Here is a 22,737-nt window from a genome sequence, read left to right as displayed (position 1 = left end):
AAAACATTATAATTTTTTCCAAGAATTTATTTTTTAATCTTAATATTTTTTTCCAAATATATATTCTTTAGCAAACTTAATAGTTTCCCAAGAAATTTTTTATATTTTTTAAATTTGCCTATTTTAGTTTCATTTATTAAATTCGTCTTTTTAATTTAAATTTGGAAAAAAAGTAAATGAAATAAAATAAAATATGTCAGAAAAATAAGAGAGGAATTCAAAAGAAGAGGGGGTGGGCGACCTTTCCTGTTGCTAAAGCTCCCAAAAAGGGCACATTTTTCGGTCAAAAAAAAAGGCAAGATCGTTCAGATGATGTGATTTTGTCTAAGAAATGTTAAAATTAGATTTCAATAATTTGTTTGCCTCTGAACGCGCCCATAGCAAAATGGCCTTGTTTCACAGATATTTGAAACTTTGAGCTGAATCTTCTAGCCGAAAACATATCCCCAGTTCTGATTTGATTTGAACCCAAACCCCGATAAATAGAAGCAACAAAGCTTATATCTGGGGTCCGGAGGCTGAAACTGCATGGTGTTCTGGCACACCGTCGGATGTCCACGGTTGTGAGTTTTACTGGGTTTATTAAATATCCGGACTGAAAATGAAATTCAAAAAACACACACAAGTATACTTTATATATTGGAAGCAAAAATACATTAATGCAATTAAACATCTTAGCCACGGGCCGTAATTCCTTAATCACATACTGATTTATGTTATGTCATTTCAGTGCTTTATTCAGTAGGTTGTTTGGATTTCCCTGAAACTCTGATTTGATTTGATTTGAATAGAAAAATGTAAAAAATAAAAAAGCAAAAAGAGTTTTTTTCCTCCACGCAATGACTGGAACAACGACTCCAACTAAATTTGAGGTGAAATAAGCTGTTTTACTTTACAACACTATGGTGCTCGTATTTGTACCGTACCGAATCATTTTGAACTGTATAGTGATGTACTCATAGAGAATAGAATATATATTAGATGGGAATTTACTAGAAAAAAGTGTAAAACGGCCATTTTGTTGTACTGTTTCCATACTGCAGGTGTACTTCACATATTTATGCTATATAACCTTTTGAGCCCTGGAATATCATTTACAGAAAATCTAAAATTATTGTTAAAAGAAAACCAAATTATGAAATAGGCTGGTTTCATAATTGACCAATGATCATTTCACATAGACTCTATGCCTTCCACTTTACAAACGATGATTTTCCGTTATAACTATAAATCAAATGATGTTTTTTATTCACCTAATTCATTATAAAGTTTATTTAACAGTTTAAAAAATTCGAAATTGAAATGAATAGTCTAGGGAACATACTGTATTAATGTACTCTACTGCATATAATTTGTAAACATTTACATGATTTGTACACTTTGAACTCCCTTTCAGGCTGAAAGGGACTGAAAAAATTCATACCAAGAGATTCTTTAAATTCCCCTCTAATATATATTCTATTCTCTATGGATGTACTGCACTTTACTCAACTTTATATATAATACTGACTGAACTATACTTTATTGTACTGTGCTGCATTGATTTGAAATAAACTTATTGTATTATAGTGTACTGTACTATACTGTACTGTACTATACTATGTACATACTGTACAATGTACTATGCAGTACATTGAAACATACAAATGCGAGAGGTAGTTGAACTAAGTATGGATTGTTAAACTACATATAATTGTATTGTACAGGACCTGCTGGAACTGATTGGAACTAAGGGAAGATGGCAGTACAGAACCTTCTTCTTCCTCTGGATAGAGGGGATTATCATTGGTAACATTCTTAATCCTGTTGGGGAGGATGGGGGTTCCTTCCTTATGTATAGCCTCCCTGTGTATTTTTTAATGTAACAGCTTACTAAAAATACGATTTCGGTGGTCTCATAGAAACTCACTCTCCTCTAAACCCCACTTTTTCTTGAGTCAGAGTTCTGCAAATCACGGTAGTGCACACCGAATGCTTAGTTTAGGGTGAACTTTAACCGTCGCAATTTCAAGTGACCTCAGTGACCCCAATTTTCCATTTTAAGTGACCTCAGTGACCTCAGTGACCCAAATTTAAAGAAGTCCAAGGACCAATTTTACAATGGTTCCATTTAAAGCCTTGTCGGAATTTCAGAGAAAAATATAACCTTGTTTTTCTAGCAAGCTCTCTTTAGTTTAGTTTCCTTTATTTAGTATTGCATTATGATATTTTTATTATATAATTATTTATTAACCCTGACTAAACATGTAAAAAAATATGTTTATAGACTTAAAAGAAACTATCGATGAAAGCCATAGTGGAACCGTAGAATCAATCATTTTATTATCATCATTACTTTTGTTGTTTTTATAATTGTATTCGCAGATTTCTTCAAAATGTTGTCTGAAAGAATTTGCATATACAGGGTGTCCAACGAAACATGGCAGTTGGTAAATAGTTTTGAATGTCTTCTTCCATATACTGTAGATGTGAAAGGCTTTTAACGTTTATTCCGTTTGAAATGGAAGAAGACATTCTAAACTATTTACCAACTGTCATGTTTCGTGGGACACCCTGTACTTGCGAGATTTTAAAATGAACTTTAATAACTTAATTTCAATAATATGAGTTCAATATTTATCTCAGTATGTTTGTATACATATGGAACTCGTTTGTAGAATAGTATTGATACATGTTTCAAAGGCGTATACAGAAATAATCTAGGGGGGAGGCCGAATTTTTTTGTCCCCCCCTAGGAGCTNTAAACAAACAGTAAATAAACAAACAGAATATGTAAAAAATATTGAGAATATTATTATTCAGAACCAAATCACGAATTTAATCAAGCTATTTATGGGATTGCTCTAACCTTACAAATTCGCTAAGGGACTGTTCTCAATTTACAAACCGCGTTCCAACAACATTTAACAAATTATTGAGAACCATTAAATAAATTACGCAACACCCTGTATACGCCCTTGACATGTTTTATCCGTGTTATTTGAAAAAAAAACGTTTTTTCTGCTGGCTTGAAACATATGGTGAAATATTACAAACGAATTTAAACTCTTATTTAAAAATTGTACACCGTAAAAATGTCTCATTGGTATAAAAAAATACCAAAGTTTTTCTCTACAATACTGCATTCTCAGCTCAACTGCCAGGTCTAACTGGTCTCTCCCCTTAAAGGGAGGTTAATTTGACTAAAACGTCATTTCTCCCTGTAAATTTGAATTTAGTTTTTTTTTCAGGGTTTCATCATCTTTCCTCAGTATTTCTTGGATATACTCCGGGTTTCTGGTGTTCTGATCCAGATATATCCTACCCTGGCTCCTGGACACCAGACCAGATAAAGGTATATATATATATACTCCAGTATTCTGGTGTACTGATCCAGATATATCCTACCCTAGCTCCTGGACACCAGACCAGATAAAGGTATATATATGTATACTCCAGTATTCTGGTGTACTGATCCAGATATATCCTACCCTAGCTCCTGGGCACCAGACCAGATAAAGGTATATATATGTATTCCAGTATTCTGGTGTACTGATCTAGATATATCCTACCCTAGCTCCTGGNACTTTACTTTACTTTACCGTACTGTAATGTACTGTAATGTACTGTAATGTACTGTAATATTACTGTACTGTACTGTACTGTAATATACTTTACTGTAATATACTTTACTGTAATGTACTGTAATGTACTGTACTTTACTGTAATGTTCTGTACTGTACTGGTTCATACTGTTTTGTACATTATTGCAATCTATTATTTGTTCAGCACTAGATGTACCATACTGTACAGAGCTGTACTATATTAAAATAAGGAAGACGACTTTTGATTTTGATTTATATAAGATTTTAAACAGCATGGATACACAAAAACATGGAAACAAAGAGATGCTGTCAATAAAATAAGCTTCTCTTTAATTACAAATAAGCTTGAAGTTATGGAAAAGCTTGTTAACAATTAAAACTCAAATAAAAAAGTCTTCATTATATTAATATATTCGCTTACTACCGTATATTGTACTGAACTGTACTGTACTGTATTTGTTTAGAACTACACTGTACCTGTGGATTCTGGCGGGAAATTTGAAACATGCTTCATGTACAATCTTACAGGGGTAAACATCAACTCAGACTTCAGGTAAGCATTTGAATCAAACAATTGAGATAATTTCCAATAATGGAAAACGACAAATTTTCATATAAGATAACATTAAAAACGTTTGAATTTAATTTTTCTGAAATTTCTAAGCCTCAGTGTTATTATGATACAGGTTTGAATTGGTGCCGGAAAAAATCTTTTTATGGAACATTGTATGAAAAGAAAGTATTTGGTTCAAAATGAGGATTCAAATGATCAAGACTCCCAAATATTAGTGAAGACGATTTTTATTCTAATCGTGCAATGATATCCAACACGATATTTTATCTATGCGCTTAAAGGGACTGTAAGCGGATTTTTTTGTGACCCTCCATTTAAAGAGCGGCCTCCAAAAAGTACACTCCAATTTTACGACTTTTTACACAACATTTAAGAGACATAAACATTATACACTGAGTTCTCTGTCCTCGATGATCAGTCCAAAGTTCCAAAGTTTGAAGGGTACCGTTGTGAATCCGGGATGTCCCTCTTTAAATTATTATTATTACTGAAGGATAACCCAATATTCAATGAAATGGAAGGTCACATAAAATCACAATAACAGTCTATTTAATTTGTATTTAACAGAAGAAGGTTCTTTAGTTTTTTGCTTTTAAAGCTTTGATAAAATCCACGAAATGGGACGCTTTTATACATACATAACTGTACAGTACGGCAATGATTGAGCGTGTAGGAGGTGTGAAGGGGTGCTCTAACTATGAATACAATAAGGACATGGGAATCACTATCGGTAAGATTGAATTACACAGTTTAATATATAGATGAGATAAGGCTCATCCTCGGTAAATAACTGTTCATGCTTTTTCAGCCCAAATGGGATTTAAATTCTTTGGAGTTAACTTTTCTTTTTCTGTGATACTTGAATTTCACTATTCTGTGGTAAGATATTTCACTATTCTGTGGTAAGATATTTCACTATTCTGTAGTAAGATATTTTACTATTCTGTGGTAAGATATTTCACTATTCTGTGGTAAGACATTTCACTAATCTGTGGTAAGATATTTTACTATTCTGTCGTAAGATATTTTACTATTCTGTGGTAAGACATTTCACTATTCTGAGGTAAGATATTTTACTATTCTGTCGTAAGATATTTCACTATTCTGTGGTAAAATATTTCACTATTCTGTCGTAAGATATTTCACTATTCTGTGATAAGATATTTTACTATTCTGTGGTAAGATATTTTACTATTCTGTCGTAAGATATTTCACTATTCTGTGGTAAGATATTTTACTGGTCTGGGATATTTTTTGCAGATTTTTGATGAGAATTTGTATGCCTTCACTTTCTTACATTGCCTAAAGATCATAATGTACAACTTTTTAATAATTTTTTTCTTTACAATTTTTAAATTTTTTTTTATACATTTAAAATGTTTTAGTGTCTGAATGGGACTTGGTGTGTGACAGAACAGCTTTGCTTTCAACAGTTCAAGTAATCTTTTTAAACCTTTTTATTACATTTTTATTCCATTTTTTACAGAAACTCATATTTGATAAATGTTTATTTCTTCTATGGGAAAAACAAATATTTTTATTCAAACCTAAATTACATTTCATAATTCATTTATTCCAATTCTAAATCTGTCTTGTATTGCAAGGGGAGAACAAATTCTAAGTTTTTAACATTTAAATCATATTTTTTTTACTTCCTCAAATGTAGTGTAAGCGTAATTTCAAGGAAACCTTTTGGAATCTTTATCTTTTCAATAGTATAGGAAGCTATTGTTGTATGGGAGGTTTATGTTTTCAATAGTATAGGAAGCTATTGCTGTATGGGAGCTTTATCTTTTCAATTGTATAGGAAGCTATTGCTGTATGGGAGCTTTATCTTTTCAATAGTATAGGAAGCTATTGTTGTATAGGAGCTTGAAAGTGTTTAATTGTGATAATTACGAAATGTTTTCCTACAATAGAAATGCGCCAGTCATTTTGTAGAGAAAACACTTAATTTAAAATGATCAGTTTTCACAATTTTAAAAATTGATATCTTATTCATACTTGATTCGACGCAGCTTTTAAGAGTACCGTTGTGAATCGAACATTACCATCTTTGCATGGAGGGTCACTTGAAATTACGCTTACAGTCTCTTTGACTGGAAGCATTTCATACTCGATATCATTCTGAATTATTTGAAAACTAAATTTTTTTCATTTTTTGATTGAAATTTTGAGTTTACGTTGTAAACTTGACCAAACTAAAGAGTAAATAGGGCGTATACACTACAGGAGGCTTCATTTTTTCTTTCCAGAAAGGAGGGGCTTATCACCTACGTTTTAGCCTGAAAACCTCCTGGAAACCATAGATTATTAATACCAAAGATTATTTCCAGGGAAGTTACATGGGAGGAGTATTTGTTGGCTGCATATTCTGGGGTTGGTGTAGCGATAAATTTGGTAGAAGGTAAATATTAAATAATAGGAAGAAATATTCTACAGTTGTATTAATACAATGAAGACGACTTTCTATCTCAATTTTGATTTCTAGCAAGCTTTCAAACAGCATGGATATTGGATACACATACACCATGGGAATAAAACAGCAAAGTTTTCTTCATTGTATTGATAAGAGAAAACTCTGATTTCTTAGATTGTAATTCTAGAACAATATTCTAGATAATATTCTAGAATATTCTAGAACAAGCTTCACTTCCATTTAAAGAGTTACATTTCCGAATCACATTCACATCAATAAACTTTAAACTTTTTCTGATTAAAACTGATTAAGATATCCCTGTTCTTCGTCTAAAAATTGCGGTTTTCAAAGTGATTTGAGAGATTTCTTGATAATCAGTAGATAACGGTTAGACATTTGACTCTTTTAATAAAGGGTCAAATAAAATAAAGTAGACAGTCCCTTTAACATTTTTTTGTATTCAAAAATTAGTTTTGTGTTTATTAAGGCCGAGTATTCTCGTATCCTGTCTCTTCCAGATCTTCAGTAGTGTCGCTGCAGCATTCTCCGTTAACTACATTATGTTCATATTCTTCAGGTTTAGTAGCAACTATATCATGTTCATATTCTTCAGGTTTAGTATTAACTATATCATGTTTATATTCTTCAGGTTTAGTATAAACTATATCATGTTCATATTCTTCAGGTTTAGTATTAACTACATTAGGTTCATATTCTTCAGGTTTATCATTAACTACATCATGTTCATATTCTTCAGGTTTAGTGTAAACTATATCATGTTCATATTTTTCAGGTTTAGTACTAACTATATCATGTTCATATTCTTCAGGTTTAGTATTAACTATATCCTGTTCATATTCTTTAGGTTTAGTATCAACTATATCATGTTCATATTTTTCAGGTTTAGTAGCAACTATATCATGTTCATATTCTTCAGGTTTAGTATAAACTGCATCATGTTCATATTTTTCAGGTTTAGTACTAACTATATCATGTTCATATTCTTCAGGTTTAGTATTAACTATATCATGTTCATATTTTTCAGGTTTAGTAGCAACTATATCATGTTCATATTCTTCAGGTTTAGTATAAACTACATCATGTTCATATTCTTCAGGTTTAGTATCAACTATATCATGTTCATATTCTTCAGATTTAGTATCAACTATATCATGTTCATATTCTTCAGGTTTAGTATCAACTATATCATGTTCATATTCTTCAGGTTTAGTATAAACTATATCATGTTCATATTCTTCAGGTTTAGTATTAACTATATCATGTTCATATTCTTCAGGTTTAGTATTAACTATATCATGTTCATATTCTTACGGTATTTTTCAAGAATAAGTAGCGCAAAATTTCCTTTTTCCGTAATTGCAATAAGTAATCTAAAAGCCAGAGACAGAATTATCATTAACCATCCAAGAACCGTAAGCCTTCGTCCAATGCTGATTTAGTAAAGCAACATCAGTTTTCGACATTGTTGGTGGGTCATCCCCAAACACTCTGATTTGATTTGATATGCATTCTTAATTTTTGCAGATTTTTCGTTGCGTTCTCCGTATCAGGAGTGTTCGAGTGTGGTTTTGTTCTTGTTACTGAGATTGTTTCTGCAGAGCTTCAACTATATCATGTTCATATTCTTCAGGTTTAGTATCAACTATATCATGTTCATATTCTTCAGGTTTAGTAGCAACTATATCATGTTCATATTCTTCAGGTTTAGTAGCAACTATATCATGTTCATATTTTTACGGTATTTTTCAAAAATAAGTATCTAAAAGCTGCAGAGACCGAATTATCATTAAACATCCAAGAACCGTAAGCCTTCGTCCAATGCTGATTTAGTAAAGCAACATCAGTTTTCGACATTGTTGGTGGGTCATCCCCAAACACTGATTTGATTTGATTTGCATTCTGAATTTTTGTTTAGATTTTTCGTTGCGTTTTCCGTATCAGGAGTGTTCGAGTGTGGTTTTGTTCTTGTTACTGAGATTGTTTCTGCAGAGCTGAGAACTCCCTTCGGTATCATGACACAGGAAGGATATTTTCACTTAACAAAAATGTCTATTTTTTTCACAAGGAAAAGTCATTATTTGAAAATGGAGATGATTTCTTGCCACAAACTCTGATTTTCTATCTATCTTTGCACCCCGATTTCTAAGACCTTTGATATTTAAAAAAATTCTGATGGATCAAAAAGTCTAAGCTTACAAAATCAAATGTTTACATGCCTTCAGGTTGCACATTTTCACTTTCCACAATCCAGTTTTAATTTGTCACCGTAATCTGTTCCGACTTTTTAAAAAGTTTTATTTATTGAACTGAGTTGTTGCCACAAAATCAGATTTTCTCATTCCTATATCCATGTAACCCGATGTCATAAAACTTTGATGTTTCATACTATGTTCAGTGTCAGATCAAAAAGTCTGAGTTTGAAATATAAAAGGTTTACACAGCTGTGGCAAAATGCAAATATACAGGGATAAGAAAGTTTGAGTTTGTTGCAAGCTCGAGTTCCATTTTGGATAGTTTTATCATAGATTAATTTGAAACCATTATCTATTCCTATAATTTAATTATTTAGGATTTTTCTCAAAGTTTTATTAGATTCTATCAAAGTTTTATAAGGTTCTATCAATTCTGTTACCGATAAAAATGAATATCTATTATATCGAGCCAATAAAATACATCAAATCAACAATTCCATTTAAAAGTTGATATGGTTAATAAGGGGTGCATATTTTTCAGAAATGATTTTTAATCATGGGGGGGGGGGAAAGTACATCAAAAGGCTATTTTTTTCATTCTTTTTCATACTTTTCACACAAAAATCATGTTCGGAGAAAATATGCATACATCCCTGGTTTAACTGTCCTTTAATCCGTCAAACACAATGAAACACACTGCGTTTGTCCATTGATATAATTTAAGAACCATATTGGTTCAACTAATTTTTTATATTTGAAAAATCCTTTTTAAAGTTTCCGTTTGGGATTGGAGCATCACTTCTACCTTTAGGAAATTAATTATTTAACAATAAAAAACCATAATAACATTTTTATTTTTTAATGATTTAGAAATATCCGTTAGATTTTAAATATTGAAAATTGTCTGTTGGTCTAAGATGAACTGATCTGTCATTAGTGGAATTTAAAAAGTTAAAATATTCTTTAAAATTTGATCAATTTGTTATATAAAGTTTTACTGTTCAACTCAATTACATTTAAAGGGACTGAAAGTGTAATTTCAAGTGACCCTCAATGCAAAGATGGCAATGCCCGATTTAAAACAAAACCCTCAAAGGCTTTGTCAAATCAAGTATGAATTAGATATGAATGTTTCTGTCATTTTTAAACTGTTTATTTTCATTTGTTGTTACTCTGCAAGAGTGTCTAACCACTTGTTGACTAGATTAAGGGTAGCGTTGAAACTTGGACTTTGTCATCTTTCCAATTAAGGGTTATTGGAAATTACGCTTACAGTCTATTTAACAATGTAAAATGCGCTAAAAATAATGCATAGCTTAAAAATAAAATGTGTACAGTTGCGTATTTCATCAAGGATTGGCAACCCCTGCAGCTAGCAATATCCATCCCTTCCATCCTTCTTGTAACCTACTACTGGTTTATTCCGGAGAGTCCTAGATGGCTTGTCTCAGAAAACAGGTAAACAGCTTACGGTCAGTTCAGGTCTCGTTTCAAGCTTATATTTTGGTTTTTCTGTTACGGCCCCGGTTCGATGTTTCTCACTTTCTATTTAAAGAGAGGCATGACGGATTCATAAAACAGGTCACAACCTAGTTAATGATGTGGGAGATATTGTCGGTTTTCTAGCTTAAAAATTGTTTAATTTTGAGAATTTCTTCCACTGTTTCTTTATAGTTAATAAAGAAAACAAGAGTTGTAATTAAAAAATTAAAAGAAAATATATTATAAATATATACATATATATATATATATATAGGCGCAATTCAGATGTACGTCACTACTACGTATTCATTTTATTAGCCTAAATCATGTGATATATATAACAATGAACATCTTAATTGCACCTATTTCAACTTTGCTGTAATACATAAATAACATGAGTGTCTTAATCATGTGATATAGATAGCGACGTAGGAATTGTAATTACTTCTATTAACTTTAACTTGTAACATACAAACCTCAAATAAATTAGTTGATAAAGAGACTCCGTACTGTTTAATGCGAGAGAGTAATCATTCCCTGTTTTGATAAGCAGGTTGAGGATCGTGCCCTTTGATTGGTATCGATTGATATCAATAGCTACCGAGATCGCGCCCAGTGGTAGTGACGTTGATAGATCAGGGATTGTATTCACGTGGTTCCCTGTTTTGATAAACAGGTTAAGGATTGTGCCCTTTGATTTGGCATTGATAGTTGCAAGCTTCCGATTGATATTGATAACTAACAAGATCGCGCCCAGTGGTAGTGGCGTTGATAGATCACAGATGGTATTCGTGTGGTTCCCTGTTTTGATAAACAGGTTGAGGATCGCGCACTTTGATTTGGCATTGATAGTTGCAAGCTTCCAATTGATATTGATAACTAACAAGATCGCGCCCAGTGGTAGTGGCGTTGATAGATCACAGATGGTATTCGTGTGGTTCCCTGTTTTGATAAACAGGTTGAGGATCGCGCACTTTGATTTGGCATTGATAGTTGCGAGATTGTATCCGTGTGTTGACATTAATAGTCAAGAGAATCTGAGTTGTACCTGGATAGATACGTTCTCAGAAACTGTTATATGGAGTAGGCATTCGCTTCACACATTGTAAAACAAAAACAAACAAAATTTCGCGGATTTAAAAAAACGAATTTGTTAGAAGCAAATTTTTGAAAATTCGATCATCCTTAAACCTTCCCTGGGGTCACGCGAGGTACCAAAAAATATTTGGGCCGGATCAGTTCAACTGTTTTGACATTTATTGGATACACACAGACAAACAAACAGACAGACAAGCAAAGTATATGTATATAGATATATTATATAATATATTTGTGATTATACCAGAAAAGGGGGAAACAATTAAAAGAATATCATGCATTATCAATCAGATAACGATTTCATTTGATTGAATCCAACTAATCTTTAAAATTAGAATTTCATGAAATTACAACTGAAGTTCCTTTAAGGTATCCTGAAGCACTGCAGGTACTGAAGGAAGCGGCGAAAATAAATGGAAATTCTCTTCCATCTGATGAAGAGGTGAGAATACTTTGTTATTAAAGGGACGGCCTTGTTTACAATATAATTATCAATATTAATATTTTAAGTTTTTACAAATTACAATTTATGTATACAGTCCATAGCGTGGTATTTATCTAAAACATGAATGAATTAAATGAATCAAAGTTTGGATCACATAAAAATATTCATAATTTTGGTAATTAATACTTTTTGAGTTTCAGAGGATTGGCGGGCAAGTATTAGCATCCCTGACATCTTTCTCTCATTGGGATTTTCTCACGCTCATAGAGATTTTCTCACGTTCATTAGGATTTCCTCACGCTCATTGGGATTTCTCACTCTCACTGATACTTTTTCACGCTCATTGGGATTCTCTCACGCTTATTGGCATTTTCTCACGCTCATTGGGATTTTCTTAAACTCATCGGTATCTCACACTCATTGGGATTTTCTCACACTCGTCGGAATTTTCTCACTCTCACCGGGATTTTTTCACTCTCATTGGAATTTTCTCACGCTCATTGGGATTCTCTAACGCTTATTGGGATTTTCTCTCGCTTATTGGGATTTTTTCACGCTCATTGAGATTTTCTCATTCTCATTGAGATTTTCTAATAATAATAATAATAATAATACTTTAGATGTTGGATCTACTAGAAAATATTGCAAAAGAAGAACAAATCATCGAACCTGCCACAAAAACATCCAAGGAAAACGGTTAAAAACATTTATACCAATTTTTTTACAAAACTTACAATTTTTGTTTTGTTTTAAAAACTTGTTTTTCAATGGGGTATAGGTAGGTTTAATAAAATAGATAAAGAAAATGCAAAGCTTGGTTCCAATATTTTAAAACTAAGCAAATGTTTTAGTAACAATTTGGCTGATTTTATAACAAACAAATTGTCAGAATTCTTTCTTTCCCCATTTAGAGTTTAGTTTACCAATTGAAATTAAATTACAAAACGTTTTAGAAGTTTTAATTGTGTTTTAAACAGGAGAAGGTTGAGCATGTTTTTAAAGAAATGATTGCACTCTTTAAGGTAAAGTTTTTAACAAAATGTTGCACAAACTTGTTCATTTTTTTAAGCATTAAATTTTAAAGTTCTTTTTTTTTGATATTGTTTAGACCCTGACATGAATTGTTTAGACCCTGACTTGTATTGTTTAGACTCTGACTTGAATTGTTTAGACCCTGACTTGTATTGTTTAGACTCTGAGTTGAATTGCTTAGATCCTGACATGAATTGTTTAGACCCTGACATGAATTGTTTAGACTCTGGCATGAATTGTTTAGACCTTGACATGAATTGTTTAGACTCTGACATGAATTGTTTAGACCCTGATATGAATTGTTTAGACCCTGATATGAATTCTTCAGACCCTGAAGTGAAGTGTTTAAACCCTGACATGAATTGTTTAGACCCTGATATGAATTGTTTAGACCCTGGCATGAATTGTTTAGACCCTGACATGAATTGTTTAGACCCTGACATGTATTGTTTATACCCAGACATGAATTGTTTAGACCCTGACATGTACTGTTTAGACCCTGACATGAATTGTTTGGACCCTGACATGAATTCTTTAGACCCTGACATGTATTGTTTAGACCCTGACATGAATTGTTTAGACCCTGACATGAAGACTTTTAAATATTTAGACCCCTAAAATGTATAGACCCTGAAATGTTTAGACCCCTGAAATGAGGAAACGAACTCTAAATATCTATTTCTCCTGGATGGTGGTTGCTGGGGTGTACTATGGTTTATCCTTTAATACTAAGAACATTGGTAAGTCTTTCTCTGAAATTTAAGTTTAGATTTAATTTTCGAATGTATTTTCTTCGGTAACTCTGTAGTGAATAAAACTTCGTTTTAAGTGAATCATCGTTTTTCCTTTTTTTGCCCCCCTTTAAAAAATTGCTATTAATCTGCAAACAAATTTACTTTTTAATGCCTATATTGATCATGTATCATGCTCTTTGACAATCTTCATGTATCTAGCTATTTATGTTAATTGACAGCTTCTCTTTGTTTCCTTGTTAATGTATATCCATTTGAAAGCTTGGTAGAAATCGAAAGTCGTCTTTATTGTATCGAGCTAAACGACGACGACTGTTATGTTTGTATTGTAGGAGGTGATATCTATATATCCAATTTTATTGCTGGGATGGCTGAAGTAGTGGCCTGTGTTCTCATTATTCCAGGTAGATTATTCTTATTAATCGCATTACAAAAACTGATTAAATATGATTGCTCAAAGGGACTGTAAAGGAAAAATGAAAGGGTGTATAGAATGAAACCTGAGAATCTCAGGCGTTCAACGATACATATAAAACATCTATCTGATGTTCCTGTCTCAAGAAATTGATATAATACTGTATCAAATTTATACGAAAATTCATATATATGCAATTTGGTATAAAAGTTGTAGTATTAAACAGATCATATTCAACAAATACGCAACCAATCTGAAAACGACGATATCCCACAGGAGGCTGAGGATCTCAGGTTTGCTCCTATCATAATTTTTTAATTTTTATTTTGCATTTTTTATTGATATAATTTTACATATAGTCCGTATAGTCCGTATTACGTCACCAGAACTTCAGCCAATGGCAGCGCAGTATACTGGTCACGTAATTTCCATCTGTATCATATGACAATGATACTGCACTGCCGGGCCATTGGCTGAAGTTCAGGTGACGTAATACAGACTATACGGACTATATGTAATCAACGTCTGAGATTCTCAGGTTTCGGCCCATACCCTCTTTAATTTTTCCTTTACAGTCCCTTTAATAATGTTTCTAACAGCCAGTTAAATCAGTGCTTTAGCAAAATAATCATAAAAGCGGTTTGGCCATAGTTAGCAAAACATAGTTTTGTTCATTTTGGCACTCAGAGACATCTTTATTCCAAATTTTTGTGTTTTATTTCAATTTTGTTAACATGTACACATGTTAAGCTTTAAACCGGTTTGGTCGAGTTAAATGCTACAGTGGAACTTTCCTGATCGGTGGGCTAGCTTGTATAGCTGTAGCGGTCATACTCTGGACTACAGGTACCGTTTTTTAAATAATCTTACAATATTTTTTTTACTGTAAAAAATGGATTCGGATCTAGGTTCCAACATGTTTTTTACTGATTTGGTAAGGTAAGTAAGGTTGATTATAACTCTAAGTATATAGATGAAGGGTCCCTGGTATGGTTGATTATAACTCTAAGTATAAAGATGAAGGGTCCCTGGTATGGTTGATTATAACTCTAAGTATATAGATGAAGGGTCCCTGGTAGGGTTGATTATAACTCTAAGAATATAGATGAAGGGTCCCAGGTAAGGTTGATTATAATTCTAAGTATATAGATGAAGGGTCCCTGGTATGGTTGATTATAACTCTTAGTATATAGATGAAGGGTCCCTGGTAGGGTTGATTATAACTCTAAGAATATAGATGAAGGGTCCCAGGTAAGGTTGATTATAACTCTAAGAATATAGATGAAGGGTCCCTGGTATGGTTGATTATAATTCTAAGTATATAGATGAAGGGTCCCTGGTATGGTTTATTATAACTAAGTATATAGATGAAGGGTCCCTGGTATGGTTGATTATAACTAAGTATATAGATGAAGGGTCCCTGGTATGGTTGATTATAACTCTTAGTATATAGATGAAGGGTCCCTGGTATGGTTGATTATAACTTTAAGTATATAGATGAAGGGTCCCTGGTATGGTTGATTATAACTCTAAGTATATAGATGAAGGGTCCCTGGTATGGTTGATTATAACTCTAAGTATATAGATGAAGGGTCCCTGGTATGGTTGATTATAACTCTAAGTAAATAGATGAAGGGTCCCTGGTATGGTTGATTATAACTCTAAGTATGACCGGAAAGTTCCTAATTGCTGGGACCTTTGCTCTCGCCTACCTTTACACTGCTGAACTGTTTCCTACCCCAGTTAGGTTAGTTGAAAATTTGTGAATTTCTCAAAGAGATTGTCTCCCAATTTTGAAATACTCATAATACTACTTTTTTTGGGAGTTAGGAGCACATTTTCTATGGGAGTGTAAGTGTAATTTCAATTGTGACCCTCCTTACAAAGATGGCATTACCTGATTCACTAGAGTACCCTTGAAACCTGTCTGATCAATATGTGGAAGAAAACGTTGTTTTTTTAGGTTTTAAAAGTTTTAAATTCTTATAATTTCATTATTCTCTCCTGCATTATAAATGCGTAGTATTTTGTAGAGAAACCACAGTTTGCAATTATTTTTATTTCAAACATTAATTCATACTGTATCAGACATAACTGTAATGGGTACCGTTGTGAATCGGGTATTGTCCATAGATAAAGATAGATTGCGCATAAGACGACATTTTTCATCTTGAAAGATATAAATGTACAGAGATGTTTTAAAGATATTCCTATTATGTAGATTAACTAGGTCGGTTGTGAACATTGGCTGTTCTTATGTCATTGAGTACTTGTGGTGTACATGAGTTCTGTAGAGAGAAATTTAAGTTAGTTTAATCCTTCTCATGTCCTTCTTCAGTTCTCGTCAATATGATATATTGCTCAGTAAAATATTGTTGTTCAAATAGTTCCATTCCCGGAGTTATTTTACACTCTAATATGAAATCCATTAAAACACCAAACCACCCCGCTTATCATTGAAGTACACTTTAACCCCTAGAAGTATGAGTTCGCGGACTGTACAATTCTTAATGATTTTGCGTACATAAGCTACCTATGTTTATTTATTTATCTATGGTTTTCTCATCTTATCATGGAGCAAAGTCACTTGAAATTACGCGTGCAGTCCCTTTAAGCCTCTGTTACCGGTCGAAGATCTTCTAGAGACCCATAATAATCAAAACATTTAAGCGATATATTAAAAGTTTTTTTTTATAATTTGGACGGTTTTTATTGTTTTATATATTGAATTGCATTAATTTTCTAAATTCTTGGTCCAATTTAACGATAATCGAAAAAGATGCGCGAAATGTAACTTAAAAAATGTAATTTTGAAATATAATGTCTGCACATTTTAAGGCAAGTATTGAGTATTTTGGTTTGTTTATGATTCTAATTTAAAAATTAAGGTTGTCATTTGTATTTTCAATTTTGGTTAATTCTCAAAATTTAGACTTTTTATTTATCCTATTTTAGAAATGTGGCAGTTGGCGGAGCCTCAACATTTGCCAGAGTTGGATCCATGTCAGCTCCATATATTGTTGATATATTAGGTCAGTGGATCCATGTCAGCTCCATATATTGTTGATATATTAGGTCAGCTCCATATATTGTTGATATATTAGGTCAGTAATATGTAATATACTACAAAGGCTATTTGGTCGTTATCTTCTTTTTAACTTTTAATTATTGCTCAATCTTTCAGCCTTTTATCTTTGATAAAACAATAATAAAAAACTTTTTTTTTCTTGGATTTTTTAAATTTTACGAGGATTTAAACTTTTTGGAGACACTCTTAGCGTTTAGATTGTTTTAAATTTGGAAAAAAAGTTTGAAAAAAATAGCTATGAAAAAAGTTTGAAAAAAATGAACTATGAAAAGAATTTGACTCCTCCTAAAGCACCCAAAAAGTTAGCATCAAACAATACAAACGCTGTAGAAAAATTCCGAAATAACTAATAAAATTGTGCAGTAATTTGTGTAGAAAAGACGAAATAATTTGAATATATTTTGCCTTTCTTGTCGTATAAATAAGGGTGCAAAATAAAAACTTAACTGTAATAACATAGATGTGCAAGTTGGTACACATTAATGTGCACTGCACTATCTTTTACTATCTATGGTCAGCTCAAACATTTTCTAAAAAAAAGGAATATAAATGTTGGCTTTATTTTGATCCATTCAGTAAAACTAATCGTTTGCCTTGTCTATTTTCTGCATTTGACACCCTAAGCTTATACTTCTTTTTAATTGCTGCTAAAGGTTTTTTAAGTGATCGAATCCGTGTCTTTCGGATTCACATATTTGTAATATTTTTTGTTGTATATTTTTATATTCAGATTTTGTGATTCTCTTAATATTCCGTCTAATTTATTCTCATCACTCGGCGGAAAACGAACTACTTGACCGATTTGGCTCAAATTTAAATTGGGAAACTCGGTATAACCACGAAAATGTCTTAAGTTAAAAATCGTAAGACCAGTTATTTTTTTTAAGAAAACTTGGCTTCCAGGCAAAGCTGGTTTCCCAAGCAAGTATGTCTATTTAAAGGCTTAAGAATAAAGATACCTATACTTCTGATTGATTGGTATTGTTTAGGGAAGAGAAGTGCTGGAGTTCCTTCTCTTATATTCGGTATTAGCGCTACCCTGGGTAAGCGTATTATAAGCAAAAATACGGAATTAATGTCGTCTTTCTTCTTCCCTTTTATTGAAGAAATGTCTCTAAGGATTTTATATTTTTGTTTTTTTTTAATATCTCTAAAAATGTTTAGCGCACTTGAGCTGAAAACTTCTGAATGGTGGATATCAAGATCAATGCTTGATCTAATCTTTTTCTTAATCTCCAGATTAAATAATGCTTGTTCTCCTCCTCGTTATTTATCTCCAGATTAATTAACAGATCGGGATTGCGGATATCCCATTCTAAAGTTTTCAGCTCTGTTTAGAAATAATAAAATTAAATCAAATTAAATAATAAAACAAAAGCAACATTTTATGATCAAAATGAAAGAAAACGACCAGAGACCCAACTGTTATATTTTTATGATGACATCCCCCCCCCCTTACTTATATATTATTATCCAATCCGTTTTAGAACATGTTTTCGACGGTATTTTCATATTTTATTATTTATTATTGGCCGGAAATTATCTATATAAGAACTATAAAACGTTGGAATAGTAAAACGACATTTAACCAATTTTAAAGTGTAATTGTTGTTGTTACAACGCTCAAAAATTCTAAAATCATTGAGTATTTAAATGTTATGTGCACACTGCATACTATCCAATTCCTGTGTCTCATATGTGCTCATTGAACTTTTTGAATTATAACTTGAGTTGTTTTTCTTTTTTATTATTAACGGTCCTTAATATTTGTTTTAACTGATGCAAATTTCTCCCCCCCTCCCTTACAATTTACCCCAATTCCGGGGATGCTGGATCTTTGCTACCTCTCCTTAGCCCTAAGTGTACACTTGGGATAGTTTACTGATGAAGGATGAAGGATATTATGAGATTACGGCCTATTCATACAGCTAGTACAAACATCAAATATGCAGTACGCTTTCGGAGTACAAGAGTATGGGGAGTTTTTATATCTTGAATTTTACTCAGTTTTCTCAGAACAGTTCATTAACGATAAAATATTGCTCTGTAATAGACTGTAAATGTACGTCTTCCTGTGAAAATAAAATCCTGCACACAATAAAGGAGTAGTGGATTTTAATAGTTACATAGAAAACAAATTCTCCATTTAAATATTTTTAGAAATCACCCCCGAGTACTGGAATATACAGATTGACCTTTGGAAGTGAAGTACATGGCCTGTTGCAATTAGCAAAGTATTAGTGTACATCATCACTCTATACACTATAACATCGTTGACCCCAATTATGCCCTTGATTCCCTTACCTACAGTCTGCGTAAATATATAAATTGGTTTTGTCAGATTTTTTGAGCTTCTTCTTAACAATGAATAGCTTCTTAATTATTGAAAATCAAGAATGCCAGAAAACTGTTTTTAACTTCCTATTTTTGTCAGCTGGTCTATTCGCCACAATGCTGCCGGAAACACTAAACCGGAAGTTGCCGGAAACTATCGAGGATGTTGAAGAGTATGGACGGTTGAAGAAAGATAAGGTGAGATCATTTTCCCGGTAGACTGGCCTTATTTCTTTTAACAATGCACCTCTAATGCTTTGGTAACATATTCAATAAATGAAAAATTTGAATGTTTAAGAGTATGGGAATTGCTGATACAGAATTACAGGCCTGAGCACGCCTGTATTTTTTAAGGTAAAACATTATAAATTTTTTTCATATGAGTGCCTGGTCGGATGTAATATTTAAAATTTTGGATTCTCGTTTTAAGTTTAATACTCAGGACTCATTTCTGAACATCACTTGCTTTGGATGTCTTGTTGGCCAAATTGGTCTTGGGAAACCGGGGCTTGGAACTTTTTTTGTTGGATACTCATAATGTCGATATATTGATCTCGATATCCGCGCCATTTAATGAGTGAACTGGTCGAAAACTGGCAGGGAGTGAAAAGGATCGGTTTAAAAAGGAAACTTATAGTGTTCACATTATATATTCAGATAAAGCGATCAAGATCCAATTCTAAAGTTTCAGTATAGTTTCCAAATCTTCACTTTAGTTATTACTACCCTAATCAAAGTTTCCTTCAACCTCTGACTGGATACTATTAACATGCGGGATATCGAATAAAGATTACTTTACTCTGAGATCTACAGAATAACAGAAGATCGAGATCAAGCATTGAGCTCTCCAACGCATCAAGTGACCGATCATTTAAAGAATAAGATAAGCATCGGTGCTCTTTAAACATATATTCTAGTAATAATAGTATGGGTGGGACAATTTGGCACTTTTTTTACTAAACATTTCCAGATCCTTTCAGCACGTGTCAAGTTATTGGCAAAAAACGGACTTTTTAACGGAAATTTTCCTGATTCCTCCAAAAAAAAATAGTTTTTTGGTCCTCGATCAACCAATTTTCACAATTTTTTAAGAACCCCGAACAGGGCAATAATCCGTGGTTAGAGGCGCAACTTTAGATACCCATATCGACATGTTTCGAAAAAAATGAAAAATCGACCACCCTTGGTGCTTGCGCTGACCCATTTTTTTTAAAATCTAAAATAATTCACATGTTTTTTGTAAGTTTAATTGAACAATTTTTGCTGCGTGTTGGTTATTTAAAAAAAAAATTCTTATTGTCCCAGGGTTAATAATAGTCAAACATGTCGTTTTTCTATCTTATCTCTGACACATAAATTCTCAATACTAATGTCAATTTTTTATGACTTGACCCTGACAAAGGTATGAAGGGAACCTTTTTGTATTGAACGTTGGACACTTAAACTTGAGGGTCATTTTAAACTACGTCGACTGTTAAAGAACTAATCCATTTTGTTTCAGTATGTATGTATGTTACCGAGGCATTGAGACTTGAGCGGATTTTTAAGATATAAGTTAGATTTAATATTGAAAGCATTTTCCAGCAACTTACTTAGCTAGTTAACTTGTAATTTTAAGTTTCTATAAAAGTTATTTTGTAAGAAAATAAATAAACAAAGACGATCACGAAATCGTCAATTAATTCTGTTGCTTATTGAGACACCCTATAGAAGCTTTCAAGAATCTTTTTTCCAAATATTAAAGTTATAAAATAATATTTTCAAGCTGGTATGGTACTTTATTCCTATGTTTATTTAGAAGTTATAAATGCGTAAATAAGAGACTTTATGAGCGGATCACCCTATGTATTTTGGATATCCCTGTAAGTTATAAATGCGTAAATAAGAGACTGTATAAGCGGTCACCCTATGTATTTTTGATATCCCTGTAAGTTATAAATGCGTAAATATGAGACGTTGTAAGTGGTCACCACAATACCGTGTGTCAGTTTTAAATACGCAAATAAACTGTCTCTTTATACACGATGATAATTTCAAGTGATCCTCCATTTAAAGAGGGCCATGCTCGATTCCCGATGATAACGTGTAAACTTTTATCTGATTGATGATTTGAAATTTATGAGTGTTTTCCATAGGGTTGGGAATTGACAATTTAATATTGGAGATATCGCCGTAAGGCCTAAAAAAATATTTCAAAAAGTAAATATGATACATCTTTTTTTATAAATTTCATGCTGAATTCAGATTCGAAAACCATTTTTGAATATATTAAAATCTAAAGAAGTTATGGCCAAATAACGGTACTAAATTCCAATTTTTAAATTTTTGAATGTTTTTGATGAGTTTTTTAGCTCTGACTCTCTGAATTTAAAATTTTTTTGAATGCTTTTCAGATTTGAATTTAGCATTGAATTTCCAAGAAAATGATGTATAACATGAAAATAAAAAACGCAGCGACTTCCGGTGGGCGGTTGGCTCTATTACAATATTGGCGGTTGGCTCTATTACAATATTGATCACCCCTACTGGACAACGTTAGAAACATTAAGGCTTGAACATTTTAATACAACGCAACATATAGAACATTTTTTCAAATCTTTCTTAGAAACGAAACAAATAAACAGTTAAGAGCAAATCAATGCTTAATCTAATCTTTTTGTTGATTTCAAGATTAAGTATATAACTTAACTCATCGTGTTGGATTTGGAGAAACCAGAACAGCACATCAGAGAAGCCAGGAAATTTGAAATTTTGCCTGCAAGTTATTAATATTCATTGGTTGGAAACTTGAAGTGAGAGAAAAAGAATGTAAAAAAGCGAATTAAGAAGGAAATTAAAAGTGTCTACATTGGATCTATTCAGATAAAGCGATAGTGATATGTGGTATTCATTTCTAAAGTTTTCAGCTCAGATCATTATATAGCTTTCCTTTGGATGACCGGTTTCAAACTACTCTCTCTATATAAACTGTTTCTTCTTTGATTCTTTATTTAGATGGTGATACTTTATAGATTTTCTTACAGTTTAACATCAGATGAAAGGGGGGGGGGGGGTAGAAATTGATTGAAGTAATATAGCAACAATATAACATTGATTAGAACAATTTTTAAAATGATTTCATATAAATACTTAAACGAGTTTTATCTATTATGTATGTATGTCTACATCAGCGTCCATAGTTGGTTTAGCCCTTACTGAAGCTAAACTCAGGGTTCAGGCATTTACATTCAAATACGCTATATAAGGCACGTGCGCAACAATTGGAAATGTACATATTCTATATAGTAAAAAATGGGAATAG

At 32.4% G+C, this 22,737-nt stretch overlaps 1 protein-coding gene across 3 annotated transcripts; it reads left to right on the top strand.

Moving 5' to 3' along the window:
- The first annotated feature begins 767 nt into the window (after window positions 1-767).
- LOC111698192 (organic cation transporter protein) lies at window positions 768-21,065 on the top strand. 3 transcript variants are annotated; one of them, XM_023468454.1, is made up of 24 exons: window positions 768-872; window positions 1,707-1,788; window positions 3,231-3,334; window positions 4,049-4,137; window positions 4,809-4,888; window positions 5,544-5,596; window positions 6,495-6,565; window positions 7,065-7,126; window positions 7,703-7,730; window positions 8,514-8,619; window positions 9,565-9,601; window positions 10,128-10,248; window positions 11,740-11,812; window positions 12,436-12,504; window positions 12,793-12,837; window positions 13,491-13,587; window positions 13,932-14,003; window positions 14,765-14,860; window positions 15,644-15,761; window positions 16,970-17,046; window positions 18,092-18,145; window positions 19,537-19,634; window positions 19,735-19,790; window positions 20,938-21,065. In XM_023468454.1, the coding sequence occupies exons 1-23, from the start codon at window positions 840-842 to the stop codon at window positions 19,768-19,770; spliced, it is 1,701 nt and encodes a 566-aa protein (XP_023324222.1). In that variant the 5' UTR covers window positions 768-839; the 3' UTR covers window positions 19,771-19,790; window positions 20,938-21,065. The 3 variants fall into 3 exon arrangements, with proteins under 3 accessions (XP_023324222.1, XP_023324221.1, XP_023324223.1); XM_023468453.1 differs by lacking the exon at window positions 7,703-7,730 and having other exon boundaries at window positions 7,065-7,154; XM_023468455.1 differs by lacking the exons at window positions 7,703-7,730; window positions 15,644-15,761; window positions 16,970-17,046; ... (2 more) ...; window positions 19,735-19,790; window positions 20,938-21,065 and adding an exon at window positions 14,988-15,637 and having other exon boundaries at window positions 7,065-7,154.
- Window positions 21,066-22,737: the final 1,672 nt, after the last annotated feature.

The sequence above is a fragment of the Eurytemora carolleeae genome, unplaced genomic scaffold, assembly GCF_000591075.1.
Source record: "Eurytemora carolleeae unplaced genomic scaffold, Eaff_2.0 scaffold21, whole genome shotgun sequence".
NCBI classification, from domain to species: domain Eukaryota; kingdom Metazoa; phylum Arthropoda; class Copepoda; order Calanoida; family Temoridae; genus Eurytemora; species Eurytemora carolleeae.
The sequence above is the reverse complement of the archived record's forward strand: the minus strand, read 5'-3'. Positions and strand labels throughout refer to the sequence as shown.

Coding starts and splice junctions, on each gene's coding strand:
- LOC111698192 (XM_023468454.1), top strand. CDS start 840: ATGACTGGAACAACGACTCCAACTAAATTTGAG. Junction 7,731..8,513: donor ATCATGTTCATATTCTTCAG/ATTTAGTATCAA, acceptor ATTTTTGTTTAG/ATTTTTCGTTGCGTTTTCCG. Junction 14,004..14,764: donor CTGTGTTCTCATTATTCCAG/GTAGATTATTCT, acceptor ACACATGTTAAG/CTTTAAACCGGTTTGGTCGA.